Source organism: Miniopterus natalensis, chromosome 1 (genome assembly GCF_054644295.1).
Source record: "Miniopterus natalensis isolate mMinNat1 chromosome 1, mMinNat1.hap1, whole genome shotgun sequence".
In the NCBI taxonomy this organism is placed as follows: Eukaryota; Metazoa; Chordata; class Mammalia; order Chiroptera; family Miniopteridae; genus Miniopterus; species Miniopterus natalensis.
Window position 1 is genome coordinate 75,041,518 of NC_142081.1, and position 24,583 is coordinate 75,066,100.

At 39.9% G+C, this 24,583-nt stretch overlaps 1 protein-coding gene, 2 non-coding genes and 1 pseudogene across 6 annotated transcripts in view; 2 read left to right on the forward strand and 2 right to left on the reverse strand.

Annotated features, from left to right (window-relative positions):
* The window catches only part of HECTD1 (HECT domain E3 ubiquitin protein ligase 1), a 92,969-nt gene extending 72,549 nt beyond the window's left edge, over positions 1-20,420 (reverse strand). For all 4 annotated transcript variants that reach the window (XM_087823297.1, XM_087823294.1, XM_087823286.1 and 1 more), the window contains exons 1-2: positions 20,068-20,420; positions 18,489-18,764 (exon numbers count right to left, since the gene is read on the reverse strand). In XM_087823297.1, coding sequence (XP_087679423.1) covers positions 18,489-18,628 — 140 coding nt within the window. In that variant the 5' untranslated portion in view covers positions 18,629-18,764; positions 20,068-20,420. The remainder of the gene's footprint in view (positions 1-18,488; positions 18,765-20,067) is intronic.
* On the reverse strand, positions 236-14,764 carry LOC107534413 (aconitate hydratase, mitochondrial-like; annotated as a pseudogene).
* LOC148094213 (U6 spliceosomal RNA) lies at positions 6,505-6,612 on the forward strand. The gene has a single exon (XR_015716303.1). It is a non-coding gene; the product is annotated as a U6 spliceosomal RNA (small nuclear RNA).
* Positions 20,421-22,570: 2,150 nt separating the features above from the next.
* On the forward strand, positions 22,571-22,681 carry LOC148094214 (U6 spliceosomal RNA). The gene has a single exon (XR_015716316.1). It is a non-coding gene; the product is annotated as a U6 spliceosomal RNA (small nuclear RNA).
* The last annotated feature ends 1,902 nt before the right edge of the window (positions 22,682-24,583 follow it).

Sequence of the window (24,583 nt, forward strand, 5' to 3'; positions counted from 1 at the left end):
ACTAGTGAAATGATCAGACAAGAAAAAAACTTTAGGTTTTTTTCATCAAAAATAAATACAGTTGCATGGAGCTGCTCATGATCTCAACCAAACTAAAAATGGGAAGGCAGGGGGCCAAAACATTACTTAACTCTTCAACAATGGGTCACTCCGTGAGAGGAGAGGACAAGGGGCCTGGCCACACCATCTCGGTGCAGGAAGCCATGGCTGGATTGGATCAGATCTGGTTCTGATAACATGCAGAACTGCACTCGTGACAGCTGGGTCTGAGGAGCAGAGTGAGCGGTGACACCACAGCTGGGTGGGCGGTGGTGGCAGAGCAGGACCTTACTGTTACAGCTCCTTCATTCTGCTGAGAGCACTGCCAGCACGGAACAACTCAATCTGGGTCCCGTTGAAGGTGTGGTTCAGGAAGATGACCTCCTGGGTCCAGTTGGGATGCTTGATGATGCATTTCAGGGACTTGTCAGGAGCAAAGTCCTTCAGACCCTGGTCAGCTTATCCATGGGGTGAATCTTGTTGTAGTCGGATGGGTCAGCAAAGGTGAGGGGCAGCAGGCCATGCTTCCTCAAGTTGGTTTCATGGATCCTGGCAAAGCTCTTGGTGATGGCTCGATCCCTAAGATGGTGGGGTTCCAGTGTCACCATGGGCCCGGCTTGAGTCCCTGTCATAGTTCTCATCTCCAATCACCACCCACCAGATGCCATGTTTCTTGTAGTAGCGAGCAGTGTCAGGGACAGGACCAAACTCCTGGGTGATCACATTGTGCACAGAGTTGACCTTGCCTTTTTTTATGTTGATGGCACCAATGAGCAGGTTGTTGGAGATGTTGTCCAGGTGCCCACAGAACTTGAGCCAGGGGCCAGCAGCTGAGATGTGGTCAGCAGTACACTTCCCTTTAACTTAATAAGGATTTGCAGGTCCTCCAGGTCTTTGCCATCCCATTTGTCAAAAGGCTCAAAGAAGCTGCAGGCGGCTGGCTGGTGGGACTCACATCCCCTTGCTGCTATCCTTGGGATGGTGCTGGTAGGTGTCCTGCCCAGGGTTAAACTCCACACATGGAAACTCATCCACATCCAGAGCCTCCAGCTTGAACTTCTTGCCATCCTCGCCTGTCAGGGAGTCAGTCTCTGGGTTGAACTTGAGGGTACCAGCAATGGCCAGGGCCATGACAATCTCTGAGGACCTGACAAAGGCATGGGTGTCAGGGTTCATGTTGTTGCATTCAATGAAGTTCCTGTTGTAGGAGGTTCTTCTCCCCCTTCTTGATGGTCCCACTGGTCAATGCAGGGGCCATAGGCATTGGCCAGGAAAAGCTACCCACATCCCTCAGGACCTGTGCATAGCTGTCCCACCAATGGTGGCGTGAGTCTGCTCAAAGGTCAGTGTGATGGTGAACTGGGACTTGCACTTGAGACCATGGGCCAATACCTGCTAGGACACAGCTACTGAACACCCCATGTCCTCATAGCTGGAACTGGTGTAGCTGCCAATCAGACCCACTCTGATGTCCAATGGCCATCCTTCCTTCTCTGCCACAGTGCTCACTTCTGCCACAGGATGAGCCAGGTCAGAGGTAAAGCTCCCACTGATGTGAGGCTTCAGCTTGTTGAGGTTAATTTCAGTCAGTTGGTCATAATGGGTTAGGTACCAAATGACCCTTGAATTCATCAGCAAGGTTGGCAATGTCTGCCCAGCCTGTCTTGCTCAGATATTTTATTCATCCAGTGGTTTTAAGGAAACACTGAAGTTGTGGCCCTGATTTATGCACCCATGTTGCAGACTGTCACCATGCCAGTGCAGGATATGAAGTCTATGCCAGGACCACGGTACTCCACAGCAGCGCCCGTGCCACCTTTCACTGTGAGGATACCTGCCACCCTAAGATCACATCTTTGGGTGAGATCCAACTGGAGAGTGAGCCCATCAGCTTTACACTACTCAACTTGGGGCACTTCAGCCATGACGTCCACCTCACTGGCACCCCAACTCCAAAGCCAATGCCCCCCAGGCCACCGCTATTGAGGGTATAGGAATCACTGCCAATCAGAAGAACCCCAGGGTATGCATAGTTTTCCAGAATGATCTGGTAAATGATTTCGGAGCCAGGCCACCAAAAGTCCATGCTCTATTTGGTAGCTGCAGTTGTCAGGAAATTATACACTTCTTGGTTTACGTCCTTGACCCGAGGCAGGTCTTTCTCACCCCTGAGCTGGGCGTCGATCAGATGGTCACAGTGGATGGTGGACAACATGGCCACCTTGGGCAGCCCACTGCGGATAAATTATAGCATGGCAATCTTGTCTGTAGCATCCTGCATGACCAGGGCAGCAGCTGCAGGTACATCTTGCCTTGCTCAATCTCCTGATTAGATGGGTGACCCAGGTGTCCATATATAATCTCAGAGAGGGTCAGAGGTGGGTTCAATCTGCAGCTGGGTCACCAGGAGGCTGTAAGGTGCCATTTTGTGCACTGACAAAAGATGAGGTTGCGTGCAACGAGTAGTCCTGAAATATATCTTTGCACAACTATATCAGTATTTATGAAGGACTCTCAGAAGTGTTTCTGTGTGTACATTTTTAGTTTGACAGAGATTATCAAACTGACTTCTGAAGAAGCTATACCAATGTATAATCCCACCAGAAGCATTTAGAGTACTTATCTCCCCACCGTAGGCCACATAGAATAGTATTACCTTTAAATTTTTCCTAAACTGATAACTATTTTTTAACTTCATTCCATAAATTGTGGTTGGCTACAACAATTAACAAACTTTTACAATTAAACACAAAATATTCAAACCCTCACCAAGAAAATAAAAAAGAATCTGAAGTTGTATACATGTATGCACAAACACTTCAACATACAAAAGTCTCTAATTAAAATAGCAAAAGTCATAAATAAATCCCAAAGTAAATTCAATCATTCATATTTTATTTCTGTATGTTTGGTTTGATACAGACTTTACTTCTGCATAAACATGTACTTGAGGCAGATATGAAACATAAAACTGCCACTCTGGGCATATATTAACATCATTTTAAAACTTGCATTCCAATTTCTTGTAAAAGATAAAAATCAAAATTTACTAACCTACTTTCATTCCTGCAAGGAACTTATAGCATTATCTTCAATTAGATTTTCCTACAATCAACTCTAAAGTTTAAAACAATCAAAAACCACAAGTCCTCTACCAAAAACAGTACAATTTTGAAGTTAGTTACAAGAAGGTAATTTTATACAAACATATTTGGTCAGAATTCTAAAAATAATTAAATATTACTTCAAACAGATAAGGAAACTCTGATTTCCCCTTATATGTAATTTTGAAGTCAACAATTCCAAAAATATGTTATAAGGAAATAATGTATGTACAAAGATGCTCACAGTGACATAACCTATATATCTAACAACAAAGGTATGATTAAGTATATGACACATACATGATAAATCACACAGGTTTCTAAAAACTGCTTACTAAGGACTTGTTATGATAGAAATATTGTTTGATAGAAATATTAGGTAAAAGAAAAGGAAAAAAATCATATCCATTATTGTGCTTATCATGAGAAAAAACTAGAGCAAAAAGTTAAAATGGCTACCCTCTAGATTGTGCAATTATAGATAATTTTTATTCTCTAAACTTTGATTTTTCCAAGTTTTGAAACAAACATATTTTGTAACTCCTAAAAGAATACACGTAAAGTTTAGGGCTAGTCAACTGGAATAAGCTTATTATAGCCTGTCTCTCCTAAAGATTACAACCAAAAACCTTGGACAGAACACAAAAAAGCAACTATCTGAGGACTCTGAGTAGTAAACAATAGCAGATGGATTGGGGAAGGAAGTCAAAACAAGTAAGGATCCTTGATGGAAGTGAGTCAAAGAGTTTTTTCCTTCGCCTCTTTTCTTTTCCAGTTCTGACCCCTGGATAGACCAAGTCCCAAACTGTATAACAGGAGCACAAACAAAAACTGAGGGGACCAAGAAAAGCGGCCTCTGTAAGCCAGAGGGTGTGAGGACAAATTCCTGGAGTTTTTTCCTCCCAGCACAGCCCTAAGGCCAGCCTCAAATGTAAGCCCCAGATAAAACTGAGTGGCACATGTACAGTCTATTGAAGGTGCCGTAGCATCTAAGACCCAGGAAAACTGAGAACTAAAAAAAGGAACCCCCTACCCTGGCCAGTGTGACTCAGTTGGCTGGGCATTGTCCAGTGTACCAAAAGATTGCTGGTTCCATTCCCAGTGAGGGCACATGCCCAGGTTGCGGGCTCGATCCCCAATAGGAGCTGTGCAGGAAACATCCAATGGATATTTCTCTCTCGCATTGATGTTTCTCTCTCTCTCCCTCTCCCTTCTTCTCTAAAAATCAATAAAAAGTCTTAAAAAAGAGAGAGGAGAGGAGAGGGGAGAGTAGGGAAGGGGAGAGGAGGGGAGGGGAGGGAAGTAGGAGTGGGCGAGGGGAGGGAAGGAATGCCTGTAGTCAAAACAGCAGGAGAGGAATCCTATTCTTTTCTTCTCTCTTTTTTCTCATTATTTTCACCTCCAGGGCAGTCCCAGTCCTAGAAATTGTATTATATACAGCACAAGGGGAAAGAAGGTAAGAGGTTGAAGAGAAGTGTGGCTAAAATCCAAGAGAGCTCCAGTTTTCTAGCTAAAACACTAGGTTAAAAAGGCTCCTGATAGACAAAAGATGTAAGAGAAGTCTCAAAGAAGAGCTAAAAAAAAAAAAAGGACCCCTGACACAAGACCCAAGCTCACCTCCAAACTGCACAAGTGGAGAACAGAGTTAATGACTTTGACAACAGAACTATGACATGATCTACCACTCAAGTCCTAGATTAAACTCTGAGTGACATATGCAGAGTAGATCCAAATATCATAACAAAGGGCTCTGAAACTGACTTTTGAACCACCACCTACAGTGGGCAAGACAGAACTTGCAGTCTAATCTACCCAAGCTGACTGCATGCCACAACAAAATCAACATACTCTAGAGGATTTTTATAAAACCCAGAGTCTCACAATATAATATTCCAAATGTTAGGATAAAATCCAAAATATCTTGAGACAAAAGGAATCAGTACAATCTGATCTGTCCAACTCAAGAAGACAGGCAGTCAACAGATGTAAGCTTGAGACAACCTAGATGTTTAAGTAAGCAGAGAGAACTCTAAATCAGCTATTATAACTATATTCCATGAGGTAAATGGTAAAATTTTTGAAATGACTGAAAACAGACATTTTCAGAAAAGGTCTCTCTGTTCAAAAAACAGAAAGAAATAAAAAAATGTGAAAAACAGCCCGGCTGGCATGGCTCAGCAGAGTTGAGCATCGACCTATGATCCAGGAAATCGCTGTTCAATTCTCGGTCAGGACACATGCCCGGGTCGAAGGCTCAATCCCCAGCAGGGGATGTGCAGGAAGCCCGATCAATAATTCTCTCTCATCACTGACATTCCTACCTCTCTCTCCCTCTCCCTTCCTCCCCCTGAAATCAATAAAGATATATATTTCTTTAAAGTGTGAAAAACAATCAAGTAAAAATTTTAGAAATGACAAATACAATTTTGGGGGGAGGGAACTCACTGGATAGTCTCAAGAGCAGAATGAAGATGACATAGTGAACTTCAATATAGATCAATAAAAATTATCCAATTTGAAGAATAGAGAAAAAAGACTGGGGGGGAAAAGAAACAGAATGTTAGGGGCCTGAGAAAACACATCAAAAAGTGTAACATTTGTGCCACTGAAGTCCCAGAAAGAAAGAAGAAAATTGGTGCAGAAAATAGATTTGAAGATGAAACTTCTCAAATTTGATGAAATACAGATTCAAGAAGCTGAGCAAACCTCAAATGCAATAAATGCAAAGACAACCATGCACAGACAAATCATAATCAAACTGCAAAAAATGTTGAAAGCATCAAGAGGAAAAACAACACAAAGAAACAAAGATTAGAATGAATGCAGATTTCCTATCAGAAACCATAAAGGCCAGAAGATAGTGGAACATCTTTAAAATGCTGGAAAAACTGCCACCCCAGAATTCTATATCCAGCAAAAACATTTTCACAGCATGAAGGTAAAATAAAGACATTTTCAGATAAAGAAAAACTAAGAATTCATCACTAGCAGACTTCCCCTAAAAGAAATGCTAAAGAAGTTCTTCAGAATGAAAGAAAATACCAGAGAGATGCATGGAACTTGAGGAATAAGGGAAGAGCAACAGAAATGACAAATATCTGGATAATGTAATAGGTTATTTTTCTCCTATTAAACTGACTACTGAAAGTAAAAATAATAACACTGTATTTCGAGATTTTCAATGTATGTAGATTTAATAAATATAACAACTATTACATAAAGGCAGAGAGGGTAAAGATATGTACATGCTTGTAAGGGTTCTTCATTTTACTTTAAACAAAATATTAACCAACAAAACAAAAAAAAACACAGTATGTAAAATAAATAAAATGCTAAATATTCAAATAATTCAAAAGGCAGGGTGCTAGCTTCGGCAGCACATATACTAAAACTGGAACAATTCAGAGAAGGTTATCATGAACCCCTGCACAAGGATGACATGCAAATTTGTAAAGTGTTCCATATTTTGAAAAAAGGGCAGGAAATGGAAAGAGAGAAGTGAACAAACAACAATAAAAAAAACAGAACAGCAAAAAGAAAAAAACCCCATAAAATAACATTAAACATGTATCCAAACATACCAAAAATTACATTAAATGTAAATAGTCTAAACTCACCCATTCGAAACAGATTGTCAGGTTGGATTAAAACAAAACAAGACAAAACCAAAAAAAAAACAAGCCCTGGCCAGTGTAGCTAAATTGGTTGGCATCAGAAAGTACACAGAAAAGCCACCAATTAGGTTCTCAGTCAGGGCACATGCCCAGGTTGCAGGTTCGATCTCAGATCAGGTTCGTGCGGGAGGCAAGGGATTGGTTTCTCTCTCTCTCCCTCTCCCTTTAAAAATCAATAAAGATATATTTTAAAAAACACACATACACATAAAAACCTACTTTCTACAAGAAACCCACATTATATATAATGATATAAATTGGTTAAAGCTAAAAGGCTGGAAAAAGATACCAAACACTTTCAAAAGAAGGCCTGAGCCTGGCCAGTATGGCTCAGTTGGCTGAATGCACCAGGAAGTCACCAGTTAGATTTCTGCTCATAGGGCATATGCCCAGGTTGCAGGCTTGATCCCCAGTAGGGGCATGCAGAAGGCAGCCAATCGATGTATCTCTCTCTCTCTTCCTCTCCCTTCCTCTCTCTGAAATCAATAAAAATAAAAATAAAAGAAAGCTTGAGTGGCTATATTTATATCAGACAAAGTAAACTTCAGAACAAGGAAAATTACCGGAGATAAAGAGGGACATTACCTAATGATAAAAAGGTCAATTCACCAAGAAAACTTAACAATCCTAAAATCACCTAACAGGGCTTCAAAATACATGATGTGAAAACTGAGAGAACTGATGAGTAATAGATAAATCTACAATTATACTTGGAGACTTCAATATCTCTCTCAATAACCTAGCAAACAAAACAGAAAACTAACGAGGATATACACTGAACAAGTTTATTATCAATAAACTTGACTTAATTTGACATTTTTAGAACATCCCACCAAACAATAGCAGAATATACATCCTTTTCAATTGCATGTGGACCATTCACCAAAAAACAGACCATATCATGGACCATAAAACAAACCTTAACAAATTTAAAATAATTAAAATAATATGAAGCATGTTCTCTGACCACAATAGTAACACTGAAATATCTGGAAGATCCCTAAATATTTGGAAATTAAGCAATACACTTCTAAATAATCCAAAGGTAAAAATGAAACTTTCAAAGAAAATTTTAAAATATTTTGAACCAAATAAAAATATACATTAACTAAAGAAAAAAGAGAAATTTATAGTATTAAACGCTTATTAGAAAAGGTCTCAAATCACTAACCTCAGTTTCCACCAAAGAAATTAGGAAAAAAAGAGCAAATTAAACCCCAACCAACACAGAAGAAAATAATAAAGAGCAGAAATCAATGAAGCTTAAAAAAAGAAAAACAGAGAATGAATGAAACAAAAGCTGATTCTTTGACAATATTAACAAAACTGATAAATCTCTAGCCAGATTTATCAAAAGATAAAAATCACTAATATCAGGATGAAAAGAATTATCACTAGACACTGTACAAACATCCAAAGGATAAAAAGGAATACTTCAAACAACCCTATGCCCATAAATTTTAATTTATATTAAACAGACCAATTCCTTGCAAGACATACTACTAAAATTTACTGAAGAAGAATTAACCTAAACAGTCCTCTATTACAGAAACTGAATTAGTAGTAGAGACCTTCAAACATATCAATTTGCTGTCTTATGGTCTATGCTTTCAGTGTTCGTTCAAGAAATATCTGTCTAACCTTGAGTCACAAAGGATTTCTCCTATGTTTTCTTTCAGTTTTATAGTTTTAAATTTTAAATTTAAGTTTATGATTCATTTTGAGTGTAATTTTGTAAATGATTACGGGGTATGGATCAAAGTTAAGTTTTTCTTTTTTGCGTACGGATATGCAATTGTTCCAACCCCATTAAAAAAGTATCCTTTATCCACTTAACTGCCTTTGCACCTTTGTTGAAATAAGTTGTCTGTGTATGTGTGAGTCTATTTCTGAACTCTATTTCATTGGTCCATTTATTTTTACACCAATACCACAGTTTTTATTATTATAGCTGTATAATAAGAACTGAAGTACAGTAGCATTAGTTCTCCAACTTTATTCTTTTATTTTTTATTTTTTTTTAAATATATCTTTATTGATTTCAGAGAGGAAGGAAGAGGGGGAGAGAGATAGAAACATCAATGATGAGAAAGTCATTGATCAGCTGTCTCCTGCATGCCCCCGGCTGGAGATTGAGCCTGCAACCCAGGCACGTGCCCTGGCCGGGAATCAAACCACGATCTCCTGGATCCTAAGTCAATGCTCAGCTGCTGAGCCATGCCCGGCAGGGCCAATTTTATCCTTTAAAAAAATTGTTCTGGCTAGTCTAGGTACTTTGTACTTCCATATGAATTTTGAAATGTTTGTCAATTTTCCATCTTGTCAGATTTATCTCTAGAATTTTAGAAGAAATGAAAACTCATTATTTACACATAAATCTGTATGTTTGTGTCAACTTTGATTACATAATCACCAAAACTAGAAAACCCTAAATGTCCTTCAAGAGGTAACTGGCACCCAGCCAGGCATGGCTCAGCGGTTCAGCATCAACCTAGGATCCAGGAGATCACAGTTAGATTCCCGGTCAGGGCACATGCCTGGGTTGGAAGCTCAATCCCCAGTCAGGAGTGTGCAGGAGGCAGCCGATCAATGATGACTCTCTCATCATTGATGTTTCTCTCTGTCTCTCTCTTTCTCTCTCTCTCTCTCTTTCTCTCTCTCCCTTTCTATCTCTGAAATCAATAAAGATATATTAAAAAGAAAAAGAGGTGACCGGCTAAACATCTGTGATATATACATAAAATGGAATACTACTCAGCAATGAAAGAGAAGGAACTATTATACACATAGCAACAGATGATTCTCAAATGCAAAATGCTACACGAAAGAAGCCAGGTTCAAAAGGCTTCATTCACACTGTATTCCATTTACATGACATTCTGAAAGAGTCAAAACTACAGCAACAGAGAACAGACCACTGGATGCTGGATGCCAGGCACTGATGCTGGAGGAGGGTTTAAGTTCAAAGGGATGGCTCTAGGGAATGTTTTGGGGTGATGGAACTGTTCTGAATTTCAAATGTGGTGGTGGTTACACAACTCTATGTGTTTGTCAAATTCAGACTTCAGCACACATAATTTAAATAAATTTAAGAAAAAATTAAACATCATGCATATTCACAGCTCTCCCTGAATAGTGCTAAAAGTATACATTTATGGCACAAAACTTTATATACATTACAACTAAAGAGTTATTCAAAATTTTAAACTTGCTAAATATTTACCTCTTACATTAGAGGTAGAAATTATTTTTTATATACTAAACCCATTACTACACTATAATACCAATTTATAGGCCCAAAGGTAGCCTAATTAGGAAACTTTAAGATCACCCAGTCTATACAGAACCACTATCAGACCAGTCAACCACACAAATGATATTAAGAAGAATCTTTAGATGAGTCCAGTTTTAAGCAATCGTTTCCAAAATGCTACCTGTGGTGACATCAGAATCTTTCCCTAATGGAAGTGGAAATTAGTAACTTAAAACAAGAACAACAAAAATTTCATGAGGTTCCAAAGAGAAAGAATTTCCCTTGAGAACTGTAACAGTTTCTATACTACTATACTATAACTATCATAGGCATTTTTCAGACTGCATCACTCGGACATGGGCCAAGATTTCAGAACAATTTACAATATAAAGAAATTTAACTTGTTTTAAATAAAAGAAGTTATCTATAAGCGGCAATATTTTACTGAGTATAGTCTAAAAATTGGGCACTTCCTTTATTAACAACTAAAAATTGTAACTGTAAAAGATTAATTTGGCTTCTTGAAGATAATAACATTATGTTGTTGTTAATCCTCATCCGAGATATTTTTTCCACTGATTTTCAGAGAGTAGAAGGGGTGGGGAGGGGGGGAGAGAGAGAGGGAGAGAGAGAGAGACACACTGACTGGTTGCCTCTGGCACTGACCCCAACCGGGCCACAGACAGAACCTGCAACCCAGGTACATGCCCTTGACTGGGATTCAAACCCGAGATGCTTTGGTGCGCACCAGCCGACGCTTCAGCAGCTTAGCCATGCCAGCCAGGGCTAATAACATCTTTCAATCCATTTCATCCTTTATTCTATTACTGCCACTACTCCCAGCCTTGACACTCTCTGTACTGCTTAATTTAAAATACTCTTGCCCGCCGGCATGGCTCAGCGGTTGAGCATTGACCTATGACTCTGGAAATCAAGGTTCGATTCCCCATAGTAGCACATGCCCAGGTTTCGGGTTTGACCCCCAGTGGGGGAGGTGCAGGAGGCAGCCAGCCAATCAATGACTCTCTCATCATTGATGTTTCTCTCTTTCTCTCTCCCTCTCCCTTCCTCTCTCTGAAATCAATGAAGACATATTAAAAACAAAACCAAAAAAACCAACTGTTGGTATAGTAGTTGAAAGTTATGGCCTTTCCTCACAAAGATAAAGGAGTAAGTCAAATTCCAATATGCAGACTTGCCTTACTACAATTAAAATACACACACAAACCAAACTGCAATTCATTCAACAAATATCTGTTGAATGCCTTTTTATGCCAAGTACTGTGCTAGTTGTTAGTGGGTAGAATACAAAGATGAGTAAGACAGTGCTAGGCTCTGAGGAACTCAAAGATCTAATGATACAGTCAAGTGTGAAAAGTATACATATATATTGCTATATACTGTAAGTGTTTTGTTTTTTACATTTTAAAGGTGACAGACACTTTGGTTAACTTAATGAAAGCTCACTGAAGCTCAATTATCTATTGGCTCCCTAAAGCTGAAGGTTAAGAACCCTGAGAGAGAATGTTTCTCATCTTCCAGCACTTAGCTCTGCTGTCCACTGCAATGAAGCACACACTGTACACAGTTGTTATCTAGAGAAATTCACTTATTTAACTTTCCAGGATTATATGTATTTGATATAATAAACATTCTCTAATCAGAGAAGGACAGCTGCAGAGCTGATCAAAGAAAGTAATTTCACTTCCTTATTACTCTGCCATTGAGCAGAAGAAAACAAGAGTCAATATGGAAAAGGCAAGGGGGTAGAGAAAATACATATTGATGCTATCACTGTTTCTACTACAGAAAATACAACTTTCCTCCTCCTGCATACTCCCCAACCAGTTTTGTGACTCAGAAATATCTTACAAAGGCATTTTCTGCATAAGTGAAAAACAGGCACAATATAAAGAATTTCTTCAATCTGTTCAACATCTGGATATTAGCTATTGTGTATGCCAGGCACTATGCTTAGCAATGGAAAAACAAAAGTAGTAGTAGTATGTGAGACTGCAGGAGAGGACTCTGAAGGTGTATAAATGTTATCCATAAGGTAAAGAAGCCCAAAGGTTTTGTAAGAGAGTGGTACAATCAAATCAATATTTTAAGAATATCACTCTTGATACAGTTATTTCGAGGCAAGGATATCTGTTTTGAAGCTACTAGCACTATCTGAGCAAAATCATTTCCCCATACCAATCCTAGATATTATTATTTTAATTTTTATTGATTTTGAGAGAGAGAGGAAGGGAGGGGGAAATGGAGAAACATCGATTTGTTGTTCCACTTGCTTATGCATTCATTGGCTGATTACGGTATGTGCTCTGACGAGAGATCAAACCCTCAACCTTGGTGTATCAGGACAATTAGATATTATTCTTTTTAATGTCCTACTTCAGGGGGAAAAATAGATGTCATCAGACAGTCAACTTTTTACCATTAAACCTAAAACATCTGCATCTAACCTCTCTACCTTCCCAGTTCTACAAGGAACACGCTACCTAAAACTTCTCTCCCCACCAGTGGATCAGAACTTTGCTACACAATGTGGGGTTTCCTAACCAACAGCTTCAGCCTTATCTGGTAGCACATGAGGAATGCAGAATGTGAAGTACCACACCAGACCAACTAAATTACAATTTGCATTTTAACAAAATCCCCAGGTAATTCACATTATGCATATTAAAGTTTTAAAAGCACTGCTCCTGAAAAGAGTCAATTCTCTCACTTTTTTTTCAGAATCCTTACACTATGGATGATCCATTTTCTCTCCTATCACTTTGACCTTTAAAAAACCCACACCCCCATTCCAATCCAACTTCTCAAAAGCTTTCCGAATTCCACCACCATTTCTTCACTTCCTACTTGCTGCTTGCTCAACCCATTCAAATAGGCCCCTCATCACCACTGTTGGTGCTTTAGCATGAATCAAGGTGGTGGCATTAAACTGTACTACTGAATAGTCTGTACTACCAAGTTTGGGCATGGAAACTTTAAATAACCAGCTTCACTACAGAGTTTTTTTGGTGAAGCAAACAAGTCATTAATTTCACTAATCTCAAACCTTGAGTACATCTTTTTAATATTTTACTTAAGGAAATGGGAAGTAAGCATCAAGAACTTCTGTACACCAAAGAATGATGGCTGTGTCAAGGAAAAGTACTTATACAATCTTTAGAGAGCCCAACTAGCCACTTTTTTCATGCAACACCATTTTTACTTGAAAGAACTTCAGTCAAACTGTGTTTATGCTGACTTGGATACCTGGCAAACATTTTCTCAAAAATTAACAAAGTAAGCCTTCCACTTCAAGGAAAACAATTTGACAGTATTTGCTGCCATTGAAAACATTCAAGTGTTCAAGCAAAAATTACAATTTTGGAAAACGTGTCTGCCATTGTGACACTGACAGCTTCCCAATATTTAAATTCTGATGAAATCAGTAGTCATATTAGCAAATGTGTTTTTGATACTGTAGGATAACATACATCAAATTAGAATATCTGTATACCCCAGTAAACCAACATTTTTTTTTTTTTTTTTTTTTTTTAGTATTTTATTGATTTCAGAGAGAGGAAAGGAGAGGGAGAGAAAGAGTTGAAACATCAACGATGAGAGAGTCATTGATCGGCTGCCTCCTGCACACCCCTGACCGGGGATCAAGCCCGCAACCCGGGCATGTGCCCCGACCAGGAATCGAACAGCGATCTACTGGGTCAAAGGTCAACTCTCAACCACTAAGCCATACCCGGCTGGCCTAGACCAATATTTTTCACATGACCAATAAGTATATGATTTTACTAATTTAAACATGGGTTAAAATCCACTCAACGTACAAGACAGACCAACAGATTTTAATGTAACAGTATGAAAAGTTAATTGATATAATTTCATAATCCACATTCTAACCCTTAAGAAACTATCATTTGCCCAGTTTTAGTATGGTATCCAAGGAGAATACTCATTAACGTAAAAAAAAAAACCTTGACAACATTCCTCCTTTTTCCAACTACATGAATGGAGGATGGGGTTTTTTCACATATTTCAATCAAAACAACGTAATGCAACAGACTGAACGCAGAAGCAGATATGAAAATCTAGCCAAATCAAACCTCATTACCTCAGCCCCTCAAAACATGGTTGTGTGCTCCATCCAGTATTCTCTCTCATTGAATGGCATCATCATTCATTGTAACCTGCATCACCCATGATACCTCCCCCTTTCTCACTCTCATGTCCAATTATTCAGTAAGTCCTATTTTACCTCCTACACGTGTCTCAAATTTATCCACTTATTTCTACTTTTATTACAAAATCCTCTCTCTGGATCATAATCTGACAAGTCTAGAAGCATTTGTTCTCAACTATTCACCATAAAGCAGGTAATGTTTTTAAAAGAAAATTTTAATCACATCACTCTTTCACTGCACTTCAACGCTTTCCCATTGCTGTTGGGATAAAACCAAAAGCATACACAAAAGACTCCATCTGATACTGATTCTATCTCAACCCAGGTCTCTCTCCAGCAACTTTTCCTCACCCCAGGAACATTAGCTTTTTCCAAGTTCCTCAATCATGCCATGCTTACTCCCACTTCAAATTCTTCACACACTGCCTTCCCTCTGAACACCCTTCTAGCCTGCCTTCTCATTCTCATACTTCATCTCATAAACTCTTACTCACCCTTCCATATCTCTAGGAAAAACCACCTACTCAAGAAAACCATTCCAACCGTCCTCACCCCTCCAGGTAATGTCCCTGCTATATGCTGTCATAGAACGCCAAACTTTTCCTTCATGGCATTTATCACAATTTATAACCACAATTTTAAAATTACTTAATATCTGTCTTTCCTATTAGACTATCAGGTACCATAAGGGCAGAGACTATATCTGTTTTGGTCATCATCATATCTCTAACTTGACATAAAATAAGACAATTTAAAAGATTTTTTAAAAAGCCTTGTCCTGTTGTATTATTTATCTTTTACTTCAAATATACAATAGGACGTTTTTACCAGTGGATTCAACAACTTCGGAACTGAGACTCAAGGCTGTCTTCCTTGGGATATCTCTCAAAGAATATGCACTAGGAAAATGATTAATGGTGATTGCTTCTAGAGACAACTGATTAGCCGGCAAACAGGAAAGGGAGAGACTTACTTTTTACTATATATCCTTCTGTGCCCTCATAATTAAGTAAAATTATTATTTTTTTAAATAGAGCAAGACTTTTAGTACCTAAAAGCACTATCCCTAACATTCCATTTTCTAGGTTTTCTGGGGAGATCTTATATTCTTCACAGATAAAATAACTTTTAAATTATATTATCTGCCGGGCTGCGTGTGGCTCAGCGGTTGAGCACCAACCTAGGATCCAGAAGATAGAGGTTCAATTCCCAGTCAGGGCACATGCCGGTGTTGTGGCTCGATCCCCAGTCAGGGGGCGTGCGGGAGGCAACCAGTCAATGACTCTCACCATCAAGGTTTCTCTCTCTCTCTCCCCCTCTCCCTTCCTCTCTCTGAAATCAATAAAGATATATTTTTTAAAAATAATAAACATAAATAAATTATATTATCTGAAGATTTAATATCAGGATCTACAACTCCCCAGGATTCATCTACTTATGACAATATGTATGATGATCATCTATTCTAATGTGAATGCAAAAGTACTCGTTTTTAACATTAAATTTAAAAACTATTAAATTTAACTCAATGACCTATCATAGATGAAAGCAAAAACTAACCCTGAACCTGCATTTTACTTTCTAGAGCACACTACCTTAGGTTCAGGCATTAATAAAAAGCATCTCAGCTTCATAGAAAAATGTATATACCTTAACTTCAAAAGACTAGCAAAACTAGTACAAAAAAATGGAGAGCCATGTACCATACTAAGTTAAAGGAAAAGAAAGTTATTATGTGAGAAGCACTGTGCTAGGAATTTCACAAGTATTATCCCACTGAATCTTCACAATAACTTGAACCCAAGTCTATCCCATTACAAACTTTCTACCATACCATCTGCCTTTCCTGACTAAATAGACATAAAACTTTTTTTTTTTTAAATATATCTTTATTGAGTTCAGAGAGAGGAAGGGAGAGGGGGAGAGAGAGACAGAAACATCAATGATGAGACTCATTGATCGGCTGTAGCCTGCAACCTGGGCATGTGCCCTGACTGGGAACATCGATCTCCTGGATCCTAAGTCGATGCTCAACCACTGAGCCACGCCCAGCTGGGTGACATGAAACTATTAATACAAGCTAATCAGGCAAAAAAACATATCTGAACATATAGACTACAGCCCTTCTGCTTTACTCGACATAACTAAGGACTATTTGCTAGTATCTTATGAAATCAAGTTGGTATGGGAGATTTTCACCAATATTCAAAATGTGCACATCATCTTGCTTTTCCTCTGCCTTATTTGTTGGGTGTTATCAAAAAATTTTAAAAGACTACAAAATCAATCACAGTTTCATGAAATAAAGTCCCAAAATAAAATTCAAAATTAGGTATTTAATAATGATGACATTTAAGAGCCCACTTTTCTCAGAAACACTTTCCAAATATATTCTTTCCTTTACTTCTCACAAGGAGCCTACCAGAAATAAGATTACTGCCATTTCAGAGGAAGAAAGTAAGGCTCTCAGAAGCTAAATTACATGCAGTGTCCAAAAATTTGAATCCAGGTCTGATGCCACAGCCCATTCTTTCCATGACACCTCTCTGGATTAAAGGAACCAAGACAATTTTCCTTGTGACAACAAGAAAATCTGGCTGTAGAACAGAGAGCAAACTAAGGCTTAAAAAAAAGTCACAAATTTAATCAAATGTCTATTTTTTTAATAAATTATTGGTATGCTAGCTACATGAAACAGGTTTGAACATTCCAATTTGAAATACTCTTGTACCTTCACTTAGTAAATAAAAAATATAAATCTCATCTGATTTTAATTTCCTCTTTCTTAAAATTACATTACATCAAATATGAATAAAGCCTAGAAGGCAAAAATGAAAAGAATAATGATATTAGGATGGCAGGATTTTATATAAAAATAAGTTTTACATTTTTAAAATTTCCTTTAAAATTTTTAATATTGTAACACTTTTACTTAATGCCATTACAAAAGCCTCTGTTATTATGTTAGTACTTAACAGAAGATATGAAATGGAAGTTGACTTGACCAGCAAATATGACTTACTTTTTAAAATACCAAAAGTGATTCTCAGGTTAATGAAGACCCTCTAATGAAATTCATTAATACACAAAAATCTACTTCACTTTTCTATGAATCCTGCTAAAATAAGTGTCAACAAAGAGGCTAAATTATGATATTCTCAGAATCTGTCACTACAAAAGCTAGTTGAAATAAATGGGCCACTAACAGATTGTGATATGGAAATTTTGTATGTAAGGATTTTTATTATAATAGTATACTGTTTTAATGAAATTTACAACTAAGAATTATTAATTATTTACTTACTAACTCATCTTCAATAATTATTCACTCAAAAACGAATACAATTAAAAATACTGGCCTTTATTTCTACCTCAAAGAAATTAAGATAATTATACTAAATTTTATGTCAACATCTCAAACATTTTCTATTAACTACCTCGAAACGGTATTAAAACAAATATAGAAATATCTGAGTTTTCATTTACTTATTATTGGAATTCAAAATTGTAAATAGACATATAAAATAAACAATAAAAAACAAACATATCCAGCATTCAAAAGAATGGTTACTGGGCAAATATCGCATAAGAGGAAAAACATAGCATTAATGGCTAATCTAGTAATAAATTCTCTTTTACATTTTTTGCACAAATTCTACATTTTAACCTCTGAATAAAACTGTTTAAACTTTCCAAATTTCATAATCTGTTTCTACTATTCCAAAAAGCATGCCATATGGGTAACATCTAATTTATACCCTCCAAACTGAAATTTACAAGCCAATGATATGCTGTAACAAAAGTAGGATGTCATATGACTTAATACCTATAAAAAAAAGGGCAGTTAAAAACATATGTTCATTATCATCTATATTTTCACATCAATTCCAAATTAATTTCTTGGTACAGAAATAGCTACCTTTAAAGAAGATAAGTATCTGTATTTTCCCAGTTTATAAAATATTTTGAAAATGAGTCAACCAAGCTATGGGTTAAAAATGTATTCCCTACTAATTCCTATTCATTCAACACATATTTGTATCATCACAATTTTCATTACTCTACTTACTACACAGAAAAGTATAAATGCAAAACTGCAGAAACTTCTTAAAAGATGGATTTAAAATTCTCTAAAGAAAATTCTACACAAACTGAAGTCAGGAAATAGTTGAAAACAGATGTCACTAGAGCAACCCCAAAGGAAGATGATGAAGTGATGTACTTACGTTTCAAAACAGCGATCCACGTTGTCAGACATCAAAAGCAGCATGCATAGTTGTTCAAGGGCTATTAGTTGCATGTCCCTTTCATCGCCCTGTCCCATTTGTAGCCATTCCAGCAATGTGTCTGGATCCACATCTGCCATGTTTTTTTTTTAAAGCCTCTTTGCTTAAATTAAAAAAGGAAAGGGAAAAAATTCCTTTAAATGTCCAGGACTGATCAGCTTGGGTTTAAAATTTTTTCCTGTGCATCAGCTGGAACCAAATTTTCATGGTGTCCTCCTAGGAATTAGAAAAGACTCATAAGTTATGTTTTTGGATATAGCGCTTAATGTTTTTCAACTTTCCTTATTCCTCGGGTTTAACACTCATCTATCATACTAAATAAAAAACAGTTTTGCACAAGAGTATAAGTTGATTAGGCTGCTGGCTTGACTGGAAACCAGAGCTCTTTGTCAAAGACAGTCAAACAAGCTTCGGATCCCACTACTGCTATCACTAACGTCAGTGCCAAAAGGCAAAGAACACCTTACTAAAGGTTCTTTTTTTTCCAGCAAACTTCTCCCCCCCTCCTCCACCCAAAACTGATCTTCAGATAAGGGTTAGATTCAGACTCTAAGCACTTGGATCCAATGCCCCTCCAAATTAAGTTTCTGCTTTAAAATTACTTCTAAATTCACAAATTTTGCTGACTTCTCAATTTACTCACTGCTATCTTTAAAATGTCCAAATACAAACGATAATTAGATACAAGACGTATCTACGAATAAAGACCTGGTTAGAAATGTTGGCAGTCTTGTCAAATGTTCTTAAAAGTTTAAAAAGAAATGCTAAAAGTAAATACAATGGACTACAACGTTACGGATCAGAATATAGGCCAATCTAAGGCCCTCTTTCCCCGTCTCCACAGAATAGAGCAGTTGGTTTTAGGGAAAACAAACAAAACAAAAGCCCACACACACAAAACAGAGAACCTGCTCCAAAAGGCAAGTCACGACCAAAGCCTGTAAGCGCCCTGACGGGAAGGCAGCTCTGGGTCCCCCGTAACCCAGCGGCAGGTGTGTGAATCCAGAGGCGGCCCCGGGGGGCACCCAACGGCGGAGACCAGAAGGAATGGCCCAACACTCGGGCCCAGCCGAGCCCCACGCCGGCGGCGCAGGCACCGCGCCCCGGTTTCCAGGCACCAAGCCCCGCTAAGTTAGCTACCTGTGCCTAGGAGGAGGGCGAAGTTCTGGAGGAGAAGCAGCCAGCCTCCGTGCCCGAGAGGAGGCCGCCGCACAGGACGGCGAGTCTCGGGGAGCGGCGCCCAGAGCTCCCGAGGCCTGGCGGGTCGTCCCTGGCTTGGCCGGGCAGCGAACCCTTCTGAAGGGCAAGGGGGGGGCCGCCTTGGGCTCTGGCTCGGGCTAGCAGGGCCCCGCCGCGGGAGGGAAACAAAGGGGCTAAGCGGGTGAGTAGGCAGCAGCCCCGCCGACCTCACCAGGGGCCCGGGTCTCGCTCCCGGCCCGCTGCCTGGCATCTCGGCCCCCAGGCCTGGCCCTTCCGACCGCCCAGAGCGCTTCCGCTCCCCCTTCCCTCAAGCTCTTACCCGGTCTCGTCGTCCCAAACCGCTCCAGTCCAGCTCCTAGCAGGCCGCGGGCAGAGCCAGGCCCGGCCGCGGCCCTCGAGTTGCCAGGAAGCCGCAGGCCGCGCGAGTCTAGCCGGGCAGGCGGCACAGGAAAAGCCGCGCCTCGTCCCTCCCCTTCCTCCGCGGGGTCCTGGTGTCAGAGAAGCGAGAGATTCCCCCGACCCGCGAAAGCCAGAGCACGTCCCGTCGCCGGCACGCGGCTCCTCAGTCCCCGCAACTCAGAGACCCGCGCGGCGCTGGCGGCGGCGGCGGGGGGAGGCCGCGTCCATCGCGATCCCGGAGGGGGAAGGGAGGATGGTCGAGGGAGAGCTGGGCGGAGAGGCTGAGGAGGGCCGGCGAGCTCGATGGGGGCGGAGCAAATGGGCTCTCCTCCCAGCCACCCGGCCGGCCGCCACGTGGGGCGCTGCAGAGACCCGCGGGCCAGCCGCGCAGGGGCGCCACCAGGCCCGAGGCGTCGCTGCCCCGCCAGGGCGCGCAGGCCTCCCGGGGCGCGGGTTCCCTGGGCCCCGGCACCTGCCGTGTTTCCACAGCACGTCCCGACGCCTTCACGCTGCGCCGTGGACGCGAGCGCGCTCGCAGCACCTGCCCCGCGGTGCACGCATGCCCAGCTGGTTCGGCGCGGCGCCCACACGCGCAGCGGGCTCCCGCCGGAGGCTCCCGTCCGCGCCTCAAGGCTGCGACCCGGCCTCTCGCCGCCGAGCCTCCCGCCCCGCGACCCGGACCCCGCCTGCAGCCGCCAGTCCTCCCAGCAGGTCGCGCCTCCTCGCGCGCGGATGTGAGTCGCGGTGGGGAAAGCGTTTCGCTTCGATCCCTAGAGGCAGTCGGCCCCTCAGTTCACCGAAAGAGAACCTTTCGCCACAACCCTGGGAAGTGAACACCGAGTATGAGCGCCATTGTGCAGACGTGAGAACTGAGGCATGAACCCAGGGCCCTTGGCGTCCCCGGTCAGCGGCAGCGCCGGAGGGTGCTTTTGCCTCTACTGCGGGTCGTGGTCTCCATGTCCGTGGTTAGTCCCCTCAAACGTTTTCTTTCCCACGCATTGAAAATAAAATGCGCCTGCTTATAGGAAGTACTTGGAGATATTTAGGATGTAATTCATTGGAAATGTGAATATAGCTATCTTTTTTTAAATCAAGAAATGAATCCCGGGGTTTTGTGAGATAAATAAACCCATGCCCCAGACACTCCCCCTGTACGCTTTCATCTTTTGAACAGAAAGGAATATTACATGATAGTATTTGAGACGTGTTCCTTTAAGAAATCAGAGAAGCTGCTTCATAAGGCTGAAATTACAGATTTTCATTTCACATATATTTAAGCACATGTCCCCCTGTCGCACGTAACTGTCCCTGTTTCTCCTGTTAACAGATCAAGAGAAAAGGGTAGAGGATTCCCCTATCTTGTGGCGACTGCAAAGCATGAGAATAATTGTTTGGGAGCTATGAATGTAACTTGTAACTGCCAGGAAAATCTTCAAGGAGGAAATGGCATTCTCTCTGGACCTTGAAGAATGGGTAGACTGTGGACACAGCAAGGTAACAAGCAAAGCTTCCTATATGTTCTGAGATAAAAGAAAGAGGACCAGTGCCCCAAGCAAGGAACTCGAGTTAAGCAAAGAGAAGGAGAGAAGGTTAAGGGCTAAATTATGCAGGGCCTGAAAATTTATAGGCTGAAGTAACAAGTTCTGGGCTAGAATACTGACTGGAAAAATTAGTCTTAGAAAGATTGTTTGATAAGGCAAGAGTGCCCCAAATGGCTAAAAAGAGCTACCTAGACAAGGAAATTAGCTAGAAGGTTGCTGAAATCCTCCAGTAGTATAGAAAGGAAGGGCCTAGGTATTGATAATAAGGGAGAAGAGTGCTTGCTTCTGCATCACATGTACTAAAAAGTAAAGTAAAATAAAATGATAAAATAAAATTAATGGATTTAATTGACATTCATAGAACAGTCCACTCCAAAGCTGCAGAATAGGCATTCTCCTCAAGTGCACATGGGACATTCTCAAAGATAGACCACATGTTAGAACATAAAACAAGTGTCTACAAGTTCAAGATTGAAATCATATCAAGCATCTTCTCAGACATTTACACAATGGAACACTATGCAGCTGTAAAAACGAAGGATTCCTTAACCTTTGAGACAGCATGGTGGGACCTGGAGAGTATTATGCTAAATGAAATAAGCCAGTCAGAGAAGGACAAGTTTTGCATGATCTTACTCATATGTGGAATCTAAGGAATAAAATAAACCGATAAGCAAAATAGATCCAGAGACATAGAAGCACTGAACACACTGATGAATCTCAGAGGGAAGGCAGGGGGGTGTGGGTGGAAAAAGATTAACCAGAGAATTTATATGCATATATGCATAACCCACGGACACAGACAATAGTGAGGTGAAGGCTTAGGGGCAGGGGTACAGGGTGGAGGGGATCAATTGGGGGGGGAAAGTAGACATTTGTAATACTTTCAACAATAAAAATAAATTCTAAAAAAAAATTGGAATGATACAGAGAAGATTAGCATGGGCCCTGCTCATGGATGACACACAAATTCGTGAAGCTTTTTTTTTTTTTAAATATTTTTATTAATTTCAGAGAGAGGAAAGGAGAGGGAGAGAGAGAGATAGAAACATCAATGATGAGAGAGTCACTGATCGAGCCCACAACCCGGGCATGTGCCCTGACCAGGAATCGAACCCCAGTCACCTGGATCCCAGGTCGATGCTCAGCCGCTGAGCCACTCCTGGCCGGGCAGTGAAGCATTTTATAAAAAATAAAGGAAAGAAAGAAAGAGAGAGAGAAAGAGAAAGAAAGAAGAAGGGAGGGAGGGAGGGAAGAAAAAATGAAGAATTAAATCTTTTTTTTTTTTTTCCCTTTCCTGTAGTCAGTTTTTGCTTTATGAATTTTGAAGCTCAGTTATTAGGTACAAAGAAAGTTAAGATTTTTTTTTAAATTTTTAAAAATATATCTTTATTGATTTCAGAGAGAGGAAAGGTGAGGGAGAAAGAGAAATAGAAACATCAATGATGAGAGAGTCATTGATCAAGCCCGCAACCCCGGCATGTGCCCTGACTGGGAATCGAACCTGAATCCCAGGTCGACGCTCAACTGCTGAGCCGTGCCCGGCCGGGCGAAGAATTAAGTCTTAAAAATATTTTTAAAAATATATTAGAATTCCCCCAGCTGGTGTGGTTCACTGGTTGAGCATCGACATATGCACAGAGGTCCCTCCCTGGTTCAATTCTCCATCAGGGCAACATGCCCGGGTTGTGGGCTCCATCCCCAATGTGGGGAGTGCAAGAGGCAGCCTATTGTTTTTCACATCTGTATTTCTATCTCTCTCACTCCCTCTTTCTCTAAAAATCAATACAAGTATTGATTATATATTATTTTAATATATTAAAATATATATATATTAGAATTTAAATGATTAACTTCAATTTGTTTTCTAACCTACAGAGAGGACTTAAAAGTTAGGAATATGATGATATGATACTCTTGACAGAAAATAGAACAGAAAAAGAGACTACTGTTCACTTTTTTTTTAAGGAAATTACTGTTTTTTTAAAATATGTTTTTATTGATTTCAGAGAGAGGAAGAGAGAGGGGGAGAGAGAGAGACAGAAACATCAATGATGAGAAAGTCTTTAATGGGCTGCCTTCTGCATTCCCCCTACTGGGGATTAAGCCAGACACCTGGGCATGTGCCCTGACCAGGAATCAAACTGTCACCTCAACCACTGAGCTACACCAGCCCAGCTATATCAAAGATTTTAAAGGAAATCTTGTCAAATGCCTTCAGAAATTTACATATTTCAACTGTGGTATCCCAATAATAACATTTTGGTAAGTTGGTGAAGGATATACATAGGAAATCTTTTCATATGGGGGGCAATTTTTTTCTATGTCTAAATTTATTTTAAAATTAAAAGTTAAAAAACAAAACAGTAAGTTTAGCTTGAGATAACTAATTCTTAGTAATGCTGTCTTCTAGGAATCACTTTTCTAAAGATTGAAAATGATGTATTTAAAAATAAATTCCAGAACTTTGACAATTTTTTACAAGATTCACAATATCTACCATATATCCCTTGATAGTGAAGACAAAAACCAAATAATAGTTGTAAAAGTTGTGCGCTTTATGTTCCTAGTTAGATGTTTTCGCTCCAAGGTTAAAAACCCTTCTATAATTTGCTATAACTCTTTGTAAACATCCTGTAGGCTTTGTCTTAAGGAAAGTTATTCTTGCCAGTAAATAAAAAGATTGTTAATCTTTATTAGCATACCTGGGTGCACATTAATTACCTTATAAGCTTATTTAAAAGAAAAGTAGGGTCTGATTTACAAAAATTCATTCAACAGAAAACTTTCAGGAACCTAACTTCTGTAAAAAATTATATCTTCCTTTTTTTTTTTTTTTTTTTTAAGAATTATGTCTCCTGCCCGGCAGGCGTGGCTCAGCAGTTGAGGATTGAC